At 43.9% G+C, this 19,067-nt stretch overlaps 3 protein-coding genes across 9 annotated transcripts in view; all 3 read left to right on the forward strand.

Annotated features, from left to right (window-relative positions):
- The window catches only part of LOC140455671 (uncharacterized), a 43,483-nt gene extending 31,603 nt beyond the window's left edge, over positions 1 to 11,880 (forward strand). Inside the window, exons 3-4 of the mRNA XM_072550671.1 lie at positions 4,640 to 5,565; positions 11,564 to 11,880. Of these exons, the coding sequence (XP_072406772.1) occupies positions 4,640 to 5,565; positions 11,564 to 11,670 (1,033 nt within the window). The 3' untranslated portion in view covers positions 11,671 to 11,880. The remainder of the gene's footprint in view (positions 1 to 4,639; positions 5,566 to 11,563) is intronic.
- Positions 1 to 19,067, forward strand: part of LOC140455646 (uncharacterized) — a 285,832-nt gene that overhangs the window by 99,765 nt on the left and 167,000 nt on the right. The window lies entirely within an intron of this gene.
- LOC140455625 (uncharacterized) lies at positions 16,531 to 18,486 on the forward strand. Its single transcript, XM_072550567.1, has one exon. It carries the CDS (start codon positions 16,531 to 16,533, stop codon positions 17,881 to 17,883), a length of 1,353 nt encoding a protein of 450 aa, XP_072406668.1. The 3' UTR covers positions 17,884 to 18,486.

A 19,067-nucleotide genomic window follows, 5' to 3' on the forward strand; every position in this document is an offset into this window, starting at 1 on the left:
ATAGCCAGCAACAGTGGAAGCTGCTGCAGGACGGCCATTCGTTCGCTCTTACCCATTGGGGCGTACACATTAATAAGTCTCGGGGAGCATTCCTGTACATGAATTCGGTGATGAGGAGGCGCCCGCCCACCACCTCCTTAACCTCGGAGATGGTGAAGTTGCCTCCTTGCAACAGGATACCCAGGCCGGAGGCGCGGCTATCGTTGCCCCCCGACCAAACTGACGGCCCATGGGCCCCCCAAGCTCGACCATCTCCTGTAGCTGCTGAGGTGCGGTATCCCATCTCCTGCAGAAACATGACATCAGCTTTCACGTTGCCCAGGAAGGCCATCGTGGAAACACATTGCGTAGCCGATTTGATGCTACGCACATTGATGCTGGCAGTTTTTAACCCCATTTTAACAGTTTACAAGGTTACCAGTGTCCATTTGCTGCTGGTCTTGCCTCTCTGGGGTAGCTGTGTGCATCCCAGTGGTGATGGCAAACTGCTGGACCCTCCCAGGGCTGAGGTAGCTGTCCGGCTCCACGCAGGGGCCATTTCCCCGCTCTGGTGTTTTCGGGTCGGGCCCAGGGTCCGCATCGCCCCGTTCTCCATCTGACAGCGGGGCTGTCATAGGACTGCTGCTCCCAGTTACCTGGAGCTGTGGGCAGGTGGGTACCTCTTGGTTCTCACCAGGTGGGGGGAGGCCTTTACCCATCCCCACAGAGGGATCGTCTTTTCCTGCTTGGGCGGTGCTGCCCTCCTTTTTCCCCACGGCGCTCTGTCTCTTCCTCTGGTGACAACCCTCCTTGCGCCTGTCCTCACTGTCAGAAGAGCTGCCTGTATCCTTGTCCTGTAGGTGTCACTTCCCTCTTTGCTGGGTGGATTTGGGGACCTGGCGAGGTTTCCTCTTCCTGCTTTTGACAGTAATCTAATCCTCTGCCTCTTTTGATCCCTCCTCTTCCATTTCCTCCGTCTATCTTGAAGGAGCTTGGATAGGCTGCTGCATCTCCCCGCTGTCTGCCGCCTGCTCCGCTACAGCCTGCCCTTCCTTCTGGGTGCCTCCAGACACCGTTCCTGTGCTGTTATGTGGTACCTTGCTGGTCTTAGGCGGTCCACGGCTTGTGTTGCCACCTCCGGCCATCTGCGCATAGGTGGTGGCCCCTCGTCTTGGGCAGGCCTTACATATGCAATAGATGTTCTTCACCTTGTTAACTGGCATTACACAATGGGTATTCTTCACCACGTTAAATCCTTGCCTCCAGCACCTCATTGTTTACTATAAGTTCTCACCTGGTCAAAGTCATGCTAGCTGAGCCTTTGTCATGCAACCCTAAACTAACCCTTTCCCTACCTCCTCAAATCTTATACACTTTCTCAAGTGGATTTGAGCTCGTATCCTTGCGTTCTTTAAAAAAATTATTCATGGGATGTAGATGTCACTGACCAGGCCAGTATTTGTTGCCCGTTCCTAATTGCCCATGGTGCTGTGGTTTTGGAGTCACATATCAGTCAGCCACATAAAGACAGTGTTTCCTTCCCTAAAAGGCTTTACTGAACCAGAAATATTTTATGACAATTGATGGTCATCACTGAATTCCAGAATTTTCATTGAATTCAAATCCACCATCTGCCTTGGTGGGATTCAAAGCCAGTTCCCCAGAACATTACCTGGATCTCTGGATTAATAGTTGAGAGTGTGTTGATGGAAAAACACAGCAGGTCAGGCGGCATCCGAGGAGCAGGAAAATCGACGTTTCGGGCTGGAGCCCTTCATCAGGCACTCAGTCTTCTGTGCTTTTCCAGTGCCACACTCTTAACTCTGATCTCCAGCATCTGCAGACCTCACTGTCTCCTCTACTGATGTTATTACTGGATCAGCTCCCCTAGAAGTGGGTCTTGAACCTACAACCTTTTAACTCAATGGTGAGAGTCATACCTCCTGAACTGGGGTTGTAAGTCAATGCAGTGCTTCAACCCTATAAGATATTTCCACCCGTTCAGTTATAGTTTCTTGAGCATCTGTGATTTTGATTGTTGGCCGTGCCTACAGCTGCCAGAGTCCTTAGCTCTCATTTTTTTTACTGATCATCTTTGTCTCAACATTTCTTTATCCTTCTGCAAGGCTGCTAAATAAATGCACAATGTTCTATATATATTAGAGACAAAAAAAACTGTAGATGTTGGAATCCAAAATCGACAGGCAGAATGCAGCAGAGTCAGGCAGCATCCGAGGAGCAGGAAAATCGACGTTTCGGGTAGGAGCCTTTCCTGATGAAGCCCTTCATCAGAAATCGGAGTCGAGTCATAATCTCGACTCTGATTTCCAGCATCTGCAGTCCTCATTTTTACCTCAATTCCCTGTAATCCTAGAGGACTCATGTTTCTGTTATTCCATCTCTTCCTGTCATCCCCCGTCACAGATCTTCCTTTGTCCTTGTCCCACTCACTCCTCACTCAAAATTTAGTCCATCTCCCATTTTTCCCAGTTGTGTTGGAAAGTCACCGACCTGAAATGTTAACTCTCTGTTTTTCTCTCCAGACAGATATTGGCTGACCACCTGAGTTTTAAAAGCATTTTCTATTTATATTTCATATTTCCAGTACATGTAGAATTCTGCTTGTTGATGATGATGATGGAGGAGTCTGGGATGTTTCAGATTGATACGATTCAGTGAGTATCACTGCCACTTGACCAGTCTGTGGGACAGCTCTCCTCACTTGGGAAGTTCTCCTCAGACTTTGGTAAGAGAGATGTTTACAGATTTCACTGGGCTGAGATCATCTTCATCTTATACTGACACGATGTCAGGATTGTTTCGCTCTCTCTCATTTTCCTCTTCTTATTGAATTTTGTATTGTCAACCATGTTGTTTTGAGTTACATGAAGACCAGACCAGATAGTTGTAGCAGGTTTCTTTCCTGGACAGACAATATTTGGGGTTTTAGAACCATATGAAAATGTTAATGTTTTGTTTTGAATCTGTTTCCAAAATGTATCAACAGTCAATAGATGCGAAGCTAGAGAATCACAGTAGGTCAGACAGCATCCAAGGAGCAGGAAAGTCCTTGGGGAGGCAGGGGGACCCCAGAAGTATATAGAAGGGATGGGGTGGGGCTGGAGGAAGGATAGGTGGGATAATGACAGGTGGATGCCTGAAGGGGGTTATTGTGATTGGCCAGTGGGGAGGGTGGAGCAGGTAGGTGAGTAGGAAGATGGACAGGTGAAGTCAGGTCAGGGAGGTGAGGAGAAGGGGTGGGACTGGACGTGGGATAAGGCTGGGGATGGAGGGAGTTTGAAGCTGGTGAAGTCAATATGTGGGCTCCCTACCTCTCCTCAGTCCTGACAAAGGGTTTCGGCCCGAAATGTTGGCTTTCCTGTTCCTCGGATGCTGTCTGACCTGCTGTGTTTTTCCAACTTCACATCTATTGACTCTGACTTCCAGCATCTGCAGTCCTTACTGTCTCCAAATTTTATTAAGTTGTGTTTCAGAACATGCAATGGTTGAGGTGAGAGCAATGACGTGTTTCAAAGGAAATTAGATAAACTAGATGAAGTAAAAAGGAACTGAAGGATCTCTCGATAGAATAAGTGAAGAGGATGAGAGGAGGGTCATGTGAAGTATAAATACCAGCATGGATGATTTGGACCAAATGGCCTGTTTCTGTCTGTAATTCTATCTATGTAACTTTTTGGGGTTGGATTTGAGTTCTCAGTCTCTGTATTGTAATCTAGCACCATTATAATTCAGCTGCCATAGCTGGAGATGCATTTATTGAAATGTCTTTTTAAAGGTTTTACCTGAAGATCTCAATCTTTCCCAAAAGCCTGGGCTTGGATTTGGTCCTTTCTTCCAGTGCTGTGGCTGATAGCTGAATTTGGGGTGTGGAGTCTAATTGAGTGCAGTGTATCTAGTCTCCCAGAACAAAACAGAATCCTTCAATCAGCTACACTGAACTAATATTTTCCTCAGCTTCTAACACTTCCTGCTCAGTGTGTTTTCTTCAAATAAGCTTGGAAAACAAGTGGAAAAGTTTCAAAGTCGCTACGAAATTAACATTTCTTTTTAGTGCTTTGTTATATTAAAGAGATATACACTCAGGGTAAAACAGATCGTCTCCAGTTTAACGCAATCTCAAAATGATTTGATAACCAGTGATGTCCGTGTCCTGTGAATGTATTAACATAAAAATTGTGGAGTAAGCCCCAACAAAGGAGGAGAGGCAGCCCGAGGAAATCATATTTCCTTTTCCTGTTTTACAGAAGGATTGCATCATAATACACCACAAGATACAGAGAGGATAGACACAACAGAGAGATCTTGACCATCACCCAAGTTACAATGGCCAAACTGTAGGAAGACGCCCAGTCCCTTTCCAGCATTGATTTCACAGCCCAACCTGTGTTCTGCAGTCAGATCAGGGGGGCTTGGACATATCTTCAGATCTAAAACTGGTCAATGGCGTGGAGCTTTCCATCAGAATCAGGTTCAGCTGTGAGTGATTGGTCAGGATGTAGCTGGATAGAAGTATGAGTTCATCGAGTCTCATGGACCACTAACCCACTCTGAGAGGTGGGAGGCTGTTCATGGGTGAGGAAGGCTCCACCAGGTCATTAAATCTCCCGATAGATAAGGAACATCTTTTGAACAACCAGATGGAAGAAAAACAATTCAAATGTGATGTGTGTGACCAAGACTTCACACGCCTATCGTCGCTTGTGAAACACCAACGCATTCACACAGGGGAAAAGCCATTCATGTGTGAAGTGTGCAACAAAGCATTCTCTGATTCATCAAATCTTCGTGTCCATCTGCGCATTCACACAGGGGACAAACCTTTCAGATGTGAGCTTTGTGACAAAGCCTTCATACAGTTATCGAGCCTGCTGGTCCATCAGACAATCCACACAGGGGACAAACCCTTCAAATGTGAGCTTTGTGGTAAGGTTTTCTCAACATCTACCAGGCTTCTGATGCACCAAAGAGTTCACACAGGAGAGAAACCCTTCAGATGTGAGGTTTGTGAGATGGCTTTCACCCGATCCTCTGAACTTCTGATACACCAGAGGATTCACACAGGAGAGAAACCCTACAAGTGTGAGTTTTGTGACAAATCTTTCTCACAGTCTTTGAATCTTCGCAGACACCAGCGCACTCATACACAAGACAAGCCATTCAAGTGTGAGTGGTGTGACAAATCATTCTTTGAGTCCTCAAACCTCTGCAGACACCAACGCCATCATACAGGGGAAAAGCCATTCAAATGCGAGGTGTGTGACAAATCATTCTCAGAGTCCTCAAACCTCCGCAGACACTTGCGCCTTCACACGGGAGAGAAACCATTCAGATGTGAGGTGTGTGACAAATCATTCTTTCAATCATCATATCTCCACACACACCAACGCATTCACACAGGGGAAAAGCCATTCACATGTGAGGTGTGCAAGAAATCATTCTCATACTCCTCGATACTCCGTGAACACCTACGGATTCATACAGGAAAGAAACCATTCACATGTGAGCTTTGTGACAGATCTTTTTCACGGTCATCGAACCTCCGCAGACATCAGTATATTCACACAGGTGGGAAACTATTCACGTGTGGTTTGTAACAAATCGTTCTTGCAATTATCGCATTTCCCTGTACACCAACCCATTCACATAGAAGAGTACCGTTTTCGTTCAAAGTGTGTGACAAATAAATCTCTCACGTAACTAAACTCTTGCATGCACTAATGCATTCATACAGGGTAGAAGTTGTGCCAAGTTTGTGGCAAATTCTTCACACAGTTACTGAGTTCCCTGGGACATCAGACGATCCAAACACTGGAGAAAACCTTCAAGTGTGTGACTTATATGAGAACTTTCCTGACATCTAGGAGGCTGTTGATGCAGAAGAGAATTCACCTGGGAGAGAGATACTTCTAATGTGAGGTATGTGATCAGGACTTTGCATGATCATTGAAACTGGTGAAAAGACAATGCATTTGTACACAGGAGATCCTGTTCATCTGCAAGGCTTGCTACAAAGCTTTCCACACAGTTATCAATGCTCCTGGTCCAAAAGAGAAGCTGGCTGGGAGTGACCTTTAAAATATGTGGCTTGCAATATTGGGTTAGTTCTGCTGCCTCACAACGCCAGGAACCTGGGTTCGATTCCACCTTTGGACAACTGTCTGGGTAGAGTTTGGACACTCTCCCATCTCTATGTAGGTTTCCTCCATGTGGTCTGGTTTCCTCCCACAATCCAAAGATGTACAGGTTAGGTGGATTGACCATGCTAAATTTCCCCATAGTGTCCAGGGATGTGCAGACTGAGTGGATTAGCCATTGGGAATGCAGAGTTACAGGGAGAGGGTGGGTCAGGTGGGATGCTCTTCGGAGGATTGGTGTGGACTTGATTGGCCGAATGGCCTGCTTTTCACTGTTGGGAATCTTCTTCAATGATTGATCTTCTTAGGATATCAGTGAATGCAAATTGGTGAGAAACCATTTTGAATCAGCTTAATGACAAAGCTTTTTCACACTTTCAGCTTAATCATGATCCATCAATGCACTTAAAAATGGAAGAAATCCTTCCAATGTGAGTTCTGTAATAAAGTCTTCACACATGTGTTAGAACTCCTGGAACATTGCTGAACCCACATGGGAGACATGTGCCACGATTATTTCTTGTACTCTCTGTCTCTCACCACACACCAATACCAACATTGAACCAGGTCACTTGCTTTCATTGCACTGAGAGATGTCTGTTGTTTCTTGTCCAGTGCTCACATAGGGGAGCTGTCATTCCAAAGCACTGTCTATCTCAGTAGTGTCTGTCACAAACCTCTTCTACAATCAGTCCAGTTGTTTCAACAAAGTCAATTTAACCTTTAATCCGATCACTAAATACCTCCAAAAGAAGATATCAGTGCATATCAACACTCCTGTATAAACTCAGTATCCTTTCAGTTCATGTATAAATCACTCACTGACTTTACTCTGACTAAGAGGACAAGCAGATACTCAGTGGTTGGAAAGGCTTCAGCTTCTGATTGACCAGCACAAGGACCTGGGTGTAGCCATTCCTGGGGTAGTATTGGGGTACTTCAGTTAGCCTCCATATCTCTGGTTTGTACAAGTGGAGCATCAACCAGGAACCTAGTTCCTCATCAGTGAGCCCAGCTGGGAAGTCAGGGGGACGGCAGGATATATCTTGGCTGTGACAGTCTCCACTGTCTCACAACATTCACTGTTTGGCTTTCCACATGCTGAACAGCCACTTAAACAGAGCACCAAAGGCTGCTCAATGTCTACAGACTGTCCCCCAGGTCAGTGCCTTGAGAATTGGAGGGAATGTGAGAGGACAGCAGCTCCTATTCATAGAGCACTTTGAATTTGGAAAACATCCCAAAATCATTCAAAGACATGTCATCAGAATAAAACTGATATAGAAACAAAAAAAGAGATTTTGGGTGGGGATGACAAAAACTATGGTCAAAGGAGTGGGATATACATAGGGCAGAGAGATAAAGATAAAAAAAAGTTTAATGAGGGAATTATAAAGTCAAGAGACTGATGTGGTTGCCAATGATCTAGTAAATGAACACACTGTAGGGAGAGTGTACTAAAAACTAGAATTCAAGGAGTACTGAGATCACAGAGGGAGTTGAGGCTTAAGTTGCCAGAGATAAGGAGTGGGTGAGGCCACTTGAGCATGAGTATTTTAAATTGAAGAGACTGGGAAGCAGTGTAGGTCAGTGAGTACAGGGATGATAGGCATGAGAGTTAGAATTGAGAATGCAGATTTTCTTTTAGCTCTACTTTCTGCCAATCTTTGAACCCATGTCCTCATGTTCTGGGTTCTGAATTACTAGTCCAATGAAACAACTATTACATCACCACCTTGCGAAGGATATAATCTAATCAGTCAGTTCAGAGATTTAGCAGAACTGAAGTTTATGGAGGGTGGAAGATGAGAAGCTGGACAGGAGAGTAATGGAATGGTCCAGTCTAGAAGCAGCAACAGCACGGATGAGGATTTCAACAGCAGATGGACTAATACAGGAATGGGCCCTGCATCAAAGACATCTCGGAAATGACTGCCAGACTACTCAGACCCCTTGGCATCATGATAGCCTACAAACCGACCAACACACTAAAACAGCAGCTAGTGAACTTGGAAGACCCTATACAGTCAGCAAGCAAATTCCCCTGCTCTATTGCTTTTGCTCTGGAAGTTCCTTCGAGTCCCCATCAAATTTTGTTTTAAAACCAGTCATTGCCTCCACTTCATTATGGGCTACAAGTACCAGGTTATTACCAATCACACAACACTAGGTTATAGTCCAACAGGTTATAGACTAATTGGAAGCACACTAGCTTTCGGAGCGCTGCTCCATCAGGTGGTTGTGGAGTGCACAAATGTAAGACACAGAATTTACAGCAAAAGTTTACAGTGTGATGTAACTGAAATTATGCATTGAAATATACCTTGATTGTTTGTTTGTTAAATCTCTCATCTGTTAGAATGACCATGATAGTTTCATATTTAAATCACAAAATCTTTTTTTAAAAGTTATATTCTTAGGTTAAATGTAACAATTGATGTCAGCACAGATAAAATTTTGAGATGTTGATGGTGTTGGCCCCCATGTTCCCTGTCTGTGCCATAATGTTTAGACTGACTCTAATCTAAAATGAGTGTCTGTGAGAGAGAGTGTATATGTGTGTGTGAGTGTAAAGCGTCTAAGTCTGTGAGAGGGTGCATGTGTGAGTGTCAGTGTGCATATCTGTGTATAGGAGTGTGTGTGTAGTGCAATGGCGGTCACCTGTAGTGTTACGTGAACCCAAGGTCCTGGTTGAGGCCCTCCCTATGGGTACTGAACTTAGCAATCAGCCTCTGCTTGGCCACTTTTCGCTTCTGCCTGTTACGAAGTCCGCCTTGGAGGATGGTCACCCGAAGGTCCGAGGTTGAATGTCCTGGACCGCTGAAGTGTTCACCAACTGGGAGGGAACCCTCCTGTCTGTTGATTGTTGTGCGGTGCCCATTCATCCGTTGGCGTAGCCTTTGCTCGGTTTCACTAATGTACCATGCTTCAGGGCATCCTTGCCTGCAGTGTATGAGATAGACAACGTTGGCTGAGTCACATGGTTACCTGCCATGTACAAGGTGGGAGGTGTCCCCATGCGTAATGGTGGTATCTATGTCCACACTCTGACATGTCCTGCAGCGCCTACTGTGACAGGGTTGTATGGAGTTGTCCTGAAATCTAGGCAGTTTGCTATGAACAATGATCTGTTTGAGGTTTGGCAGTGTTTAAAAGTGAGCAGTGGAGGTGTGGGGAAGGTCTTGACGAGGTGCTTACCCTCATTGATAATGTGTTGCAGGTCGCAAAGAACATGGCGTAGATTTTCTGCTCCTGGGAAGTACTGGACAATGAAGGTACACTGTCGGTTGCAGCTCATGTCTGTCTCCTGAGGAGGTCATCATGGTTCCTTGCTGTGGCACATCGGAACTGGCGGTCGATGAGTTGAGCATTGTACCTTATGAGGGCATCCTGAGTATTTTCAGGTGCCCGTCACATTCCTCCTCATCTGAACAGATCCGGTGTATATGCGTAGGGTTTGTCCATAGGGGATGGCTGTTTTAATATGTTTTGGGTGGAAGCTGGAGAAGTGTAGCATTGTGAGGTTGTCTGTGGGTTTGCAGTAGAGTGTGGTGCTGAGGTCTCCATCCTTGATGGAGATGCATGTGTCCAAGAATGAGACAGAGTAGAGAGTAGTCCATGGTGAGTTTGATGGAGGGATGAAACTTGTTGATGTCACTGTGTAGTTTTATCAGTGACTCCTCGCCATGGGTCCAGAGGAAGAAAATGTCGTCAGTGTACCTGGTGTATAATATTGGTTGGAGGTCCTGTGTAGAGAAGAAGTCTTGTTTGAGCCTGTGCATGAAGATGTTTTGGGGTGCAAATTTAGTCCCCATGGCTGTTCTATATGTCTGGATGAAAAACTGCTTGTCAAAGGTGAAGACGTTGTAATTGAGGATAAAGTGAATGAGTTGTAGAATGTTGGTGTTGAGTACTGAGGCTGTTAATACCAGCCCAGTTGGAGAACACTTCAGCGGCCCAGGACATTCGATCTCGGACCTTCGGGTGACCATCCTCCAAGGCGGACTTCGTGACAGGCAGCAGTGAAAAGTGCCAAGCAGAGGCTGATAGCTAAGTTCGAATAGGGAGGTACCCATGGGGAGGGCCTCAACTGGGACACATGGGTTCATGTCACACTACAGGTGACCACCATTGCATTATACACATATATACACACACACACACACACACACACACACACACACACACACATGCACCCTCTCACAGACTTAGACACTACACTCACACACACATATACACTTTCTCTCACACTCTCAAATCCCCACCCCAGACACACACACACACACACAGACACAAACACACACACACAAAAACCCACATGGACACATACACATATATGTTTGTGGGCTGCATTTGTACTTGCAGAGTTACATTGTACTTTGCTCAAAAACTGCATCCATGTAAGACTCTGTTAACTCATTTTTTAGATTAGAATCAGTCTAAACGTTATGGCACAGACAGGGAACACAGGGGGCCAATACCTTCAATATCTCAAAATCTTATCTGCGCTGACACCAATTGTTACAGTTAACCTGAGAATGTAACTTTTATAAAAAGTTTTGTGATTTACATATGAAAGAAGTGAAACTATCATGGTCATTCTAACAGATGACAGATTTAACAAACAATCAAGGTATTTTTCAATGTATAATTTCAGCTACATCACACTCTAAACATATGCTAAAAATTTGTGTTACAATTGTGTCCTCCACAACCCCCTGATGAAGGGGCGACGCTCCGAAAGCTAGTGTGCTTCCAATTCAACCTGTTGGACCATAACCTGGTGTTGTGTGATTTGTAACTTTGTCCACCCCAGTCCAACACCTGCATTTCCAAATCAGGTTATTACCTTTCACTTAACAAAAACATCAAATATGGTTTGTTAAACAGCAGCCTGGAAGCTGGTACCAACCACAGAAATGACCACGGCTCTGGGTGAGAGTGGTGAGTTTCTACCAATTGTGCTTGTTTGAGATGATTTCAAATTACAGTCAGGGATTTTGAGCGTTCAGGCACAGCCGACAAGCTAATAGTTTTTTTGATGAAGGGCTTTTGCCCGAAACGTCGACTTCGAAGCTACTTGGATGCTGCTTGAACTGCTGTGCTCTTCCAGCACCACTAATCCAGAATCTGGTTTCCAGCATCTGCAGTCATTGTTTTTACCAAGCTAATAGTTTAGTTAAGTTGTGTCATGTCAAGTGAAGAAACACGCAAAATAATTAAATGTAGGCTTCATATTATTAGCTCAAAAATATGGTGTGGAGCTTCTGCTTTAATTCTCTTTTCATTTACGGCAGAATTTAAATTTTCCGGATAGATCTCTATGTAATGGAACACTCGGAGTAGAGGTCACGAGTTTTATGGAATCGCTGCGTCCTTAAAATGCTGAGAGGAATTGGTCACATCCACATATTGTTCCCTCTGAACAGCATCAGCGCACAGCCGCTCCAATGTCCTGCACATGGCGATCGGCCTTGCTTTCCCATTTCGGAACTCGCTGCCAAGTACGGGCCTCAAAGACATGTGCAGGCGGTAAGAGAATGAGAGGGAACATTCCTCACATGGTATTGAAGGTGGTCTGAGGAGACCGACAAGAGCTGTACTTCCTCTCCTTCGTGGTGTGTGTATTGGCCGTGAGTATACTCCATGTGAACCTACTCACTGGGTTATCCCACAACGCTTTCATTGACAGACATCGCATGCATATCTGGGGAAGGTGATGGAGCTAATGGTTAGCTTGGTTACGGACAAGGTCCATCCGTTCCTTCCCTGGCTGATGTCTCCATTTCAGGCAGCACACACTGAGTGGGGGGGGTTGTTTATTCAGACCGTGTGTCTCTGAGGCAGCTCACCGAGAGAAACGAATGGGATGCTGAGGAATTGTTTCAGTTCCGAGTTACACCTTGGAATGGATCACAGTGTTCCCCAGAGAAGGGGAATGGCAAGAATCATCTTAGTCTTACGCTGAGAAATATCGCTCTGTTTAGACAGAGGAACCCAGTAAAGGAGAATGGGCTGGGTCATCTTAGGACAAGTGAACATCCTAGTGAATGTTGAACTTCAGAAACTTGGAGCTGAAAGAAATGATCCTCTAGAGAAGTTAACCCTTGTAGTTGTTATGGCTATCAGACATCAATTCATGAGGCACCTCCATTTCCCCGGTCAGTTTCCCAAGTTTCAGGAAACTCATGTTGCTCCAGAAATATTTGGATTGACTGTGAGAGACGTCAATCAGAGAGTCCACCCACTCTGCACATTGTCTCCTCTTCCTCTTCCAGAGCTGGTTCACTTCCTATAGGGACTGAAAACCAAGTGAGGAGATGGTGAGTGAAGGAGCAGCTTTTATACAAATTGTATCCCATAATATCCACACCAATCTTCAGGCAGTCTGACTATCCTGTGGGTAATCAGGGGGTGGAAATGTCCCTTATGCTGTGTGAGAAGATCCAGCTGAGAGAGCTGTTTACTCGGTGCTTTGTGCTGAACTGTTTGACTGGAGCTGTGTGTTAGATATTGAGTGTGTTTATTGGGAGCATTTCCCTCTGATTTCCAGGTTGCGTTTTGTTACTGGATCATTCCTGAATATGAGAGAGTGAGGAGGAGGTCGGGTTTAATCATCCGCTTGATATTTTTGAATATTGAAAACACTTGTGTCTGCGTTGAACTCCAACATGGTTAAGAAAGAAATAAAACAGAAAATTCTGGAAAAGCTGAGCAGGTCAAGCAGCACCTGCAAGGAGAGAGAAATAGGTTTAAAGTTTTCACCATGACTGGGATAAGTTAAAGTTAAATGAAGTGTGGGTGGGACAGGGGAAAGACAGGAGACATTGAATAACAGACTAGTGAGTGCTCTAGGTTCAAAGGCAAATGGGGCAAAAAAGAAACAAAAGATGGACCAAGAGCAGGTGCTGTGGACTGAAAGAACAAATAATGTAACAAGCAAAGAAAAGGAACAAAAGGGGACAGAGTTTACGGTCTGAAATTGTGAACTGAATATCAAGACTGTAACTGGCCGATCAGATGTATTTAACTGCAACAATGCAGTTCCTCTGTTTCCAACACATCTGTCCTAATGATTCAACCCTCCACAACATAATTTTCCTCAATTGAAGACTCCACCCCACCCCCAACATTAGGATGATAGAACTCAACAGTGAGTTCCATAATTTCCGGCTGTGAACTGTGTTTCCCAGTTTGTTTCATTTTCTTTGCATGTTTGTGTTTGTTCTTTCAGTCAGCAGCATCTGCTCTCAGTAATCTTTTGTTTTTTTTCCTTGCTACGTGTCCATTTCTTTTGACTCTGGAGGATTCACTTTCATGTAATTCAATCTTGCCTGTCTTATCCCCACCTCTATCACAATCCTTCTTTCTATCCCACTCACCTCTCATTTAAAACCTATTTCATCTTCAACTTTTCCCTATGATAAAAGGTCACAGACCTGAAATGTTAACTCTGTTTCTCTCTCTTCATAGATCCTTTGAGTTTTAAATTCATTTTCTGTTTTTATTTCATATTTCTAGCATCCACAGCATCCTGCTTATCAGTGGTAACAGTGGAGTCTGGTTTGTTTCCAGATTGATGCAATTCAGTGAGTATCACTGCTACTTCACCAGTCTATGGGGCAGCTCTCCTCACCTTGGAGACTTGTCTTTAGACCTTGGTAAGAGAGATTTTACAGATTTCTCTGGGCTGAAATCACCTTCATCTTATTTTTACATAATGTCAGGCTTGTCCAGATCACTCTGATTTTCATCTTATTGTTGGACTTTGTGGTAATTTCATCATTGTTTGGTCAGCTACTTCAAAGGGCAGTTTAGGGTCAACCATGTTGTGTGGGACCGGCGTCACATGTAGACTAGGCAAAGCAATGGTAGTTGTGTCACTTCAATTTGAATCATGTCGACAAATTGCAAGATTTATTAAATTGCATTTCACAACATGGAGTAGCTGAGTGTTACAAAATGGCGGTGAACCCTTCTGTTAATTAAACCAAACACTTAGAAAAGCTCACCTCGCCTTGTAATCTATTAAAATATGAGCAACAGAAACTCCTAAATTCAACTATTTAAAGAAAATAATATCAATTTATTCTTTAACTCTCAAAGTGAACATTAACCAACAACTATTCACAACTCTAAGCCTCCCACTTTCTCTTAACTGCTTATTATCTGCCTCTAACTCTATAACAATATACTGTTCCAATAAAATACTTATTTAAATTACATCAACTCAATTTCAAAACCACACAGTGGCTATCGTCTTCTTCTGGCTGAAGATCTCCCTGGGTCATCTTCTTTCTTTTACTGCGAATATATTTCATATGAAAAGGTACCTTTGATAGAGAGTGCTTCAATGGCAGTTGCTCTGTCAGACTTTCAAAATGCCTGCCCCAACGTCAGATTGTTTCATTGGTTCGATGCTGGCAAAAAAAAACATTAAGTTCAAACTTGATTGGGTTTTAGTATTTTGGGCATAATTTAAACTGATTAGTTAAATTCAAATTGTTGTCAAAACAGCAACCAACTCAGCTATCTATTTCACAGCTAAATGTTACTTTTGTTTTCAATTTTCCAGTGCAGTCTGAGACTGCTCTTGTAAGCTCTTAGTGCAGAACAGCGTTCACTCTCTCTTAAAAGTATAGTACATGCCTTCAACTTCATAACATGAGATAAAGAGCAGAGATTAGATTAGATTAGATTCCCTACAATGTGGAAACAGGCCCTTTGGCCCAACAAATCCACACTGACCCTCCAAAGATCAACCCACCCTGACCCGTTTCCCTCTGACTAATGCGCCTAACACTATGGACAATTTAGCACGGCAAATCCACCTGACCTGCACATCTTCTGGATTGTAGGGAGAAACTGGAGCAACTGGAAGAAACCCATGCAGACACTGGGAGAATGTGCAAACTCCACTCAGACAGTCACCCAAGGAATCGAAACAGGGTCCCTGCTGCTGTGAGGCTACAATGTTAACCACTGAGCCACTGTGCCACCCATTTTTCTACTTATCTTTAAGGAAAACCAGATAGGGAGATGAAGTAAAAAGGAACAGAGGATCTGCTGATAGGGTGAGATGAAGAGGGTGAGAGGAGATTCACGTGAAATACGAACACTTGTATGGACAAATTGGGTCAAACTGCCTGTTTCTCTCTATAATTCTGTTTGTAACTTTCCATAGTTGGATTTTAACTCTCAATCACTGGATTAGTAATCCAACACCATAGCACTCAGTTGCCACTCCTGGAGACACACTTATTGAAAATATCGGTTGAAAAGTCTTTAATGCCTCTTTTAAAGGTTTTACCTGAAGGCCTCGGCCCTTCCCAAAAGCCTGGGCTTGGATTTGATCGTTTTGACCAGTGTGGTGGCTGACAGCTAAATTTGAGATGTGCAGTCTGAGCGAGTGCAGCGTATCTAATTTCCTAGGGTAAAACAAAACCCTTCAATCAGCTACACTAACCAATACTTTCCTCAGCTTCTCCCACTTCTTGCTCAGTGTGTTTTTTTTTTGGCAAAATAAATGAGAGAAGTTTCTAAATCTCCATTGAATTAATGTTTATCCTAAGTGTTTTTTTATATTAAGCACATACTCTAAGGGTTAAACTGGTCTTCACCGTCACAACATGCACTCATTGCAATTTGGAGCATGTTTTACACTCCGCTTTTCGGTCTTTCCTTTATGGTGCCTAGGAAGATGGGGTTATGGGTGGAGAAAAGAAAGTAGCCACATTGTTTGCTCCTGATCATTATCCAGTTTCCCTGCCAGAAACAGAGGGTGTGTGACAGTCAAGTGAAGAAAAGGAGGGGGCTTGCATCTAATTCCGCCACATAGGGCAATAGCAGACTGGGACTCATTGTGGAGTCAGCCCTTTCAACAAAGCAAAGCATAGGAGCTGGAGGAAATCATGTTTCCTTTTTCTGTTTTACAGAAGGATTGCACCGTACTACACTAGAGAATACAGAGATGACAGACTTTGCTGATAAATCCTGACCATCACCCAAGGAATGACTGCACAATTGTGGGAAGATATTCAGTCCCTTTGAAACATTGATGAATAACTAGAAGGTTGGAACAGTAAAACTGTCATCTGGAAATCTGTCAGGTCAGGGGAAATTTCATTATATCATCAGATCTGAAACTATCAGTGGTGTGGAGCCTTCTATCAAAGTGAACCATTCTGAAAATTTAACTATGGGCAGTCAATCAGGGAGAGGCTGGGAAAAGTGTGAGCATCTCTAAGTGTGGAGAGCGTTTGAATCATTTATTGAGCCTCATGAACCCCTGACTCATTCCTGCAGTGAGAGCGTATTTATGTAAGAGGTTTGTGAGGAGGGTCCCATGATGTCACAATATTGTCCAACACCTAAAGTGCATCTTTTGAACTGAGCCATGGAAGAGAATCTATTTGAATGTAAGATATATGACCAAGATTTTGGACAAGCCTCAAATCTCCACACAGATGAAAGCATTTATAATGGGGAGAAGGCGTTCTTATGTGAGGTCTGCAATAGGTCCTTCTCGCAGTCATCAAACCTCCGGGTACACCAACGCATTCACACAGGGGAGAAACCATTCACGTGCAGGATTTGCAGTAAATCGTTTGGATATTCATCAACACTCCGTGAACACCAACGTATGCATACAGGCGAGAAACCATTCAGATGTGAAGTTTGTGACAAATCTTTCTCCCGATTATCGAACCTCCGACAACACGAGCGTATTCACACTGGGGACAAACCATTTACGTGTGAGATTTGTGACAAATCATTTTCATGGTTGTCGAACCTTCATGAACACCGACGCATTCACACAGGGGAGAAACCATTTACATGCCAAGTCTGCAACAAATCATTCCCATACTTAATGAACCTCCGGGTTCACCAACGCATTCACACAGGAGAGAAACCATTCACCTGTGAGGTGTGTGACAAAGCTTTCACACAGTTATCACACCTGCTGGTCCATCAGACCATCCACACAGGAGAAAAACCCTTCAAATGTGAGGTTTGTGATAAATCTTTCACAACATCGACCAGGCTTCTGATGCACCACAGCATTCACACAGGAGAGAAACCCTTCAAGTGTGAATTCTGTGAGATGTCTTTCACACAATGTTCTGAACTTCTGACACACCAAAGGATTCATACAGGGGAAAAACCCTTCAAATGTGAGATGTGTAGCAAATCCTTCTCACAGTCATCGAATCTCCATGCACACGAACGTATTCATACAGGGGAAAAACCATTCACATGTAAGGTGTGCAACAAATCCTTTTCCCGATCCTCGAACCTTCGCGCCCACCAACATATTCACACAGGAGAGAAACCATTCACATGCGAGGTGTGTGACAAATCATTCTCCCACTCAATGAACCTCCGTGTACATCAACGTATTCACACAGGGGAGAAGCCATTCACATGCAAAGTGTGTGACAAAGCATTCACTCAATTATCAAATATTCTGAGACATCAAGCAGTTCACACAGGGGACAAACCCTTCAAATGTGAGGTTTGTGATAAAGCTTTCACAACATCGACTAGGCTTCTGATGCACCACAGCATTCACACAGGAGAGAAACCATACAGGTGTGGGATTTGTGAGAAGGCTTTCACCCAATCTTCCGACCTCCTGAGGCACCAAAGGATTCACAAGGAGCACAGTCTATTTAAGTGTGAGGTGTGTAACAAGGGCTTTGAACAATCATCAAGCCTGGTGTGTCACCAGATCATTCACACAAGGTAGTACCTATTAACGTGCAAGTGGGTAGTAAAGCTCCCACAATATCTTTACGCTCCTAGGCTATCAGGAGATTTACATGGGGAGAATCAATCAGGTAAAATGTTGTGATGAGTACTCAGTCCTCTGATCTCCTGAAGCACCAGAAAATTCACATTGTGAGGAACCTTTCAGGTATGAGATGTGTGACAAATCTTCCACACATCCAAAACATATACACACACGTACATTTCCCCTGACATGAGTGTGTGTTTAAGAAGTGAGCCAGCTGTCAGGAGTGGATATGGGTTAGAACTGAACCCAGCTTTAGTTGGGAATGTGAATTACAGAAGATCCCCTTCAAGTGATGGGTGTTTGACTAATACCACGGGGAAAATTTGTACTCTCCTGTCTGGGAGGACTACTATCCTAAGTATGGGGAGGGAGTGGGGATGAGCCTCCACAGACCTGAGTTCCCTCAGCCCATCATATGTCGATGTAATAACAGTGTTCACCTTTTATCCAGGCCCTATACTCTTCCAAGATTCATTTCATATTCTGGGAAAGATCTTAAGTCATTTTTAGTGCATTTAGTTTGGTTGAATATTGTTCACTATTGCTGTTCCTTCAATCTTCTGTATAGATTTTTAACTCTCAATAAATGACATTTAACATTAGCCAAACTACCTATGTGTTAGTATGGTGTGTTCCTATACACTGAAAAACTCAGGAGCTGACATGAGAGTCATGTACGCTCAGTGTGTGTGGACTGGGATATATTCTATGTCAGTGGGTTTATATTTTTTTATTCATAGGATGCATAATCTTTATCTAAGAAAGAAAGAGTGGCATTAATAAACTTTCACAATCTTAGTATTAAAAAGTACTTTGTAGTCAATTAAGTATTTTTTGAAGTGTGTTCACTGTTGTAATGTAGGAAGCGCAGCAGCCAATGTGTGCACAATAAGCTCCCACAAACTGCAAGGTGATAATGATCTGTTCATTACTGCTGCTGATTGAGGGATTCTTCCAAATAATGCCAATCACCTCATCTGAAAGATGGCTTCTCTGATTGTGTGGCTCTGCCCAACTCCTGTGTCAATCTATCCTGTGGCTTTATATGATTCTATGAAAGTTTCTCCATTACCATCCATGGCTCAATGTTATTTCTCCATGTTGGTCAGGAACAGGACAACATGCACAGGAAAGGG

This window comes from Chiloscyllium punctatum, chromosome 30 (genome assembly GCF_047496795.1).
Source record: "Chiloscyllium punctatum isolate Juve2018m chromosome 30, sChiPun1.3, whole genome shotgun sequence".
Lineage (NCBI taxonomy): Eukaryota > Metazoa > Chordata > Chondrichthyes > Orectolobiformes > Hemiscylliidae > Chiloscyllium > Chiloscyllium punctatum.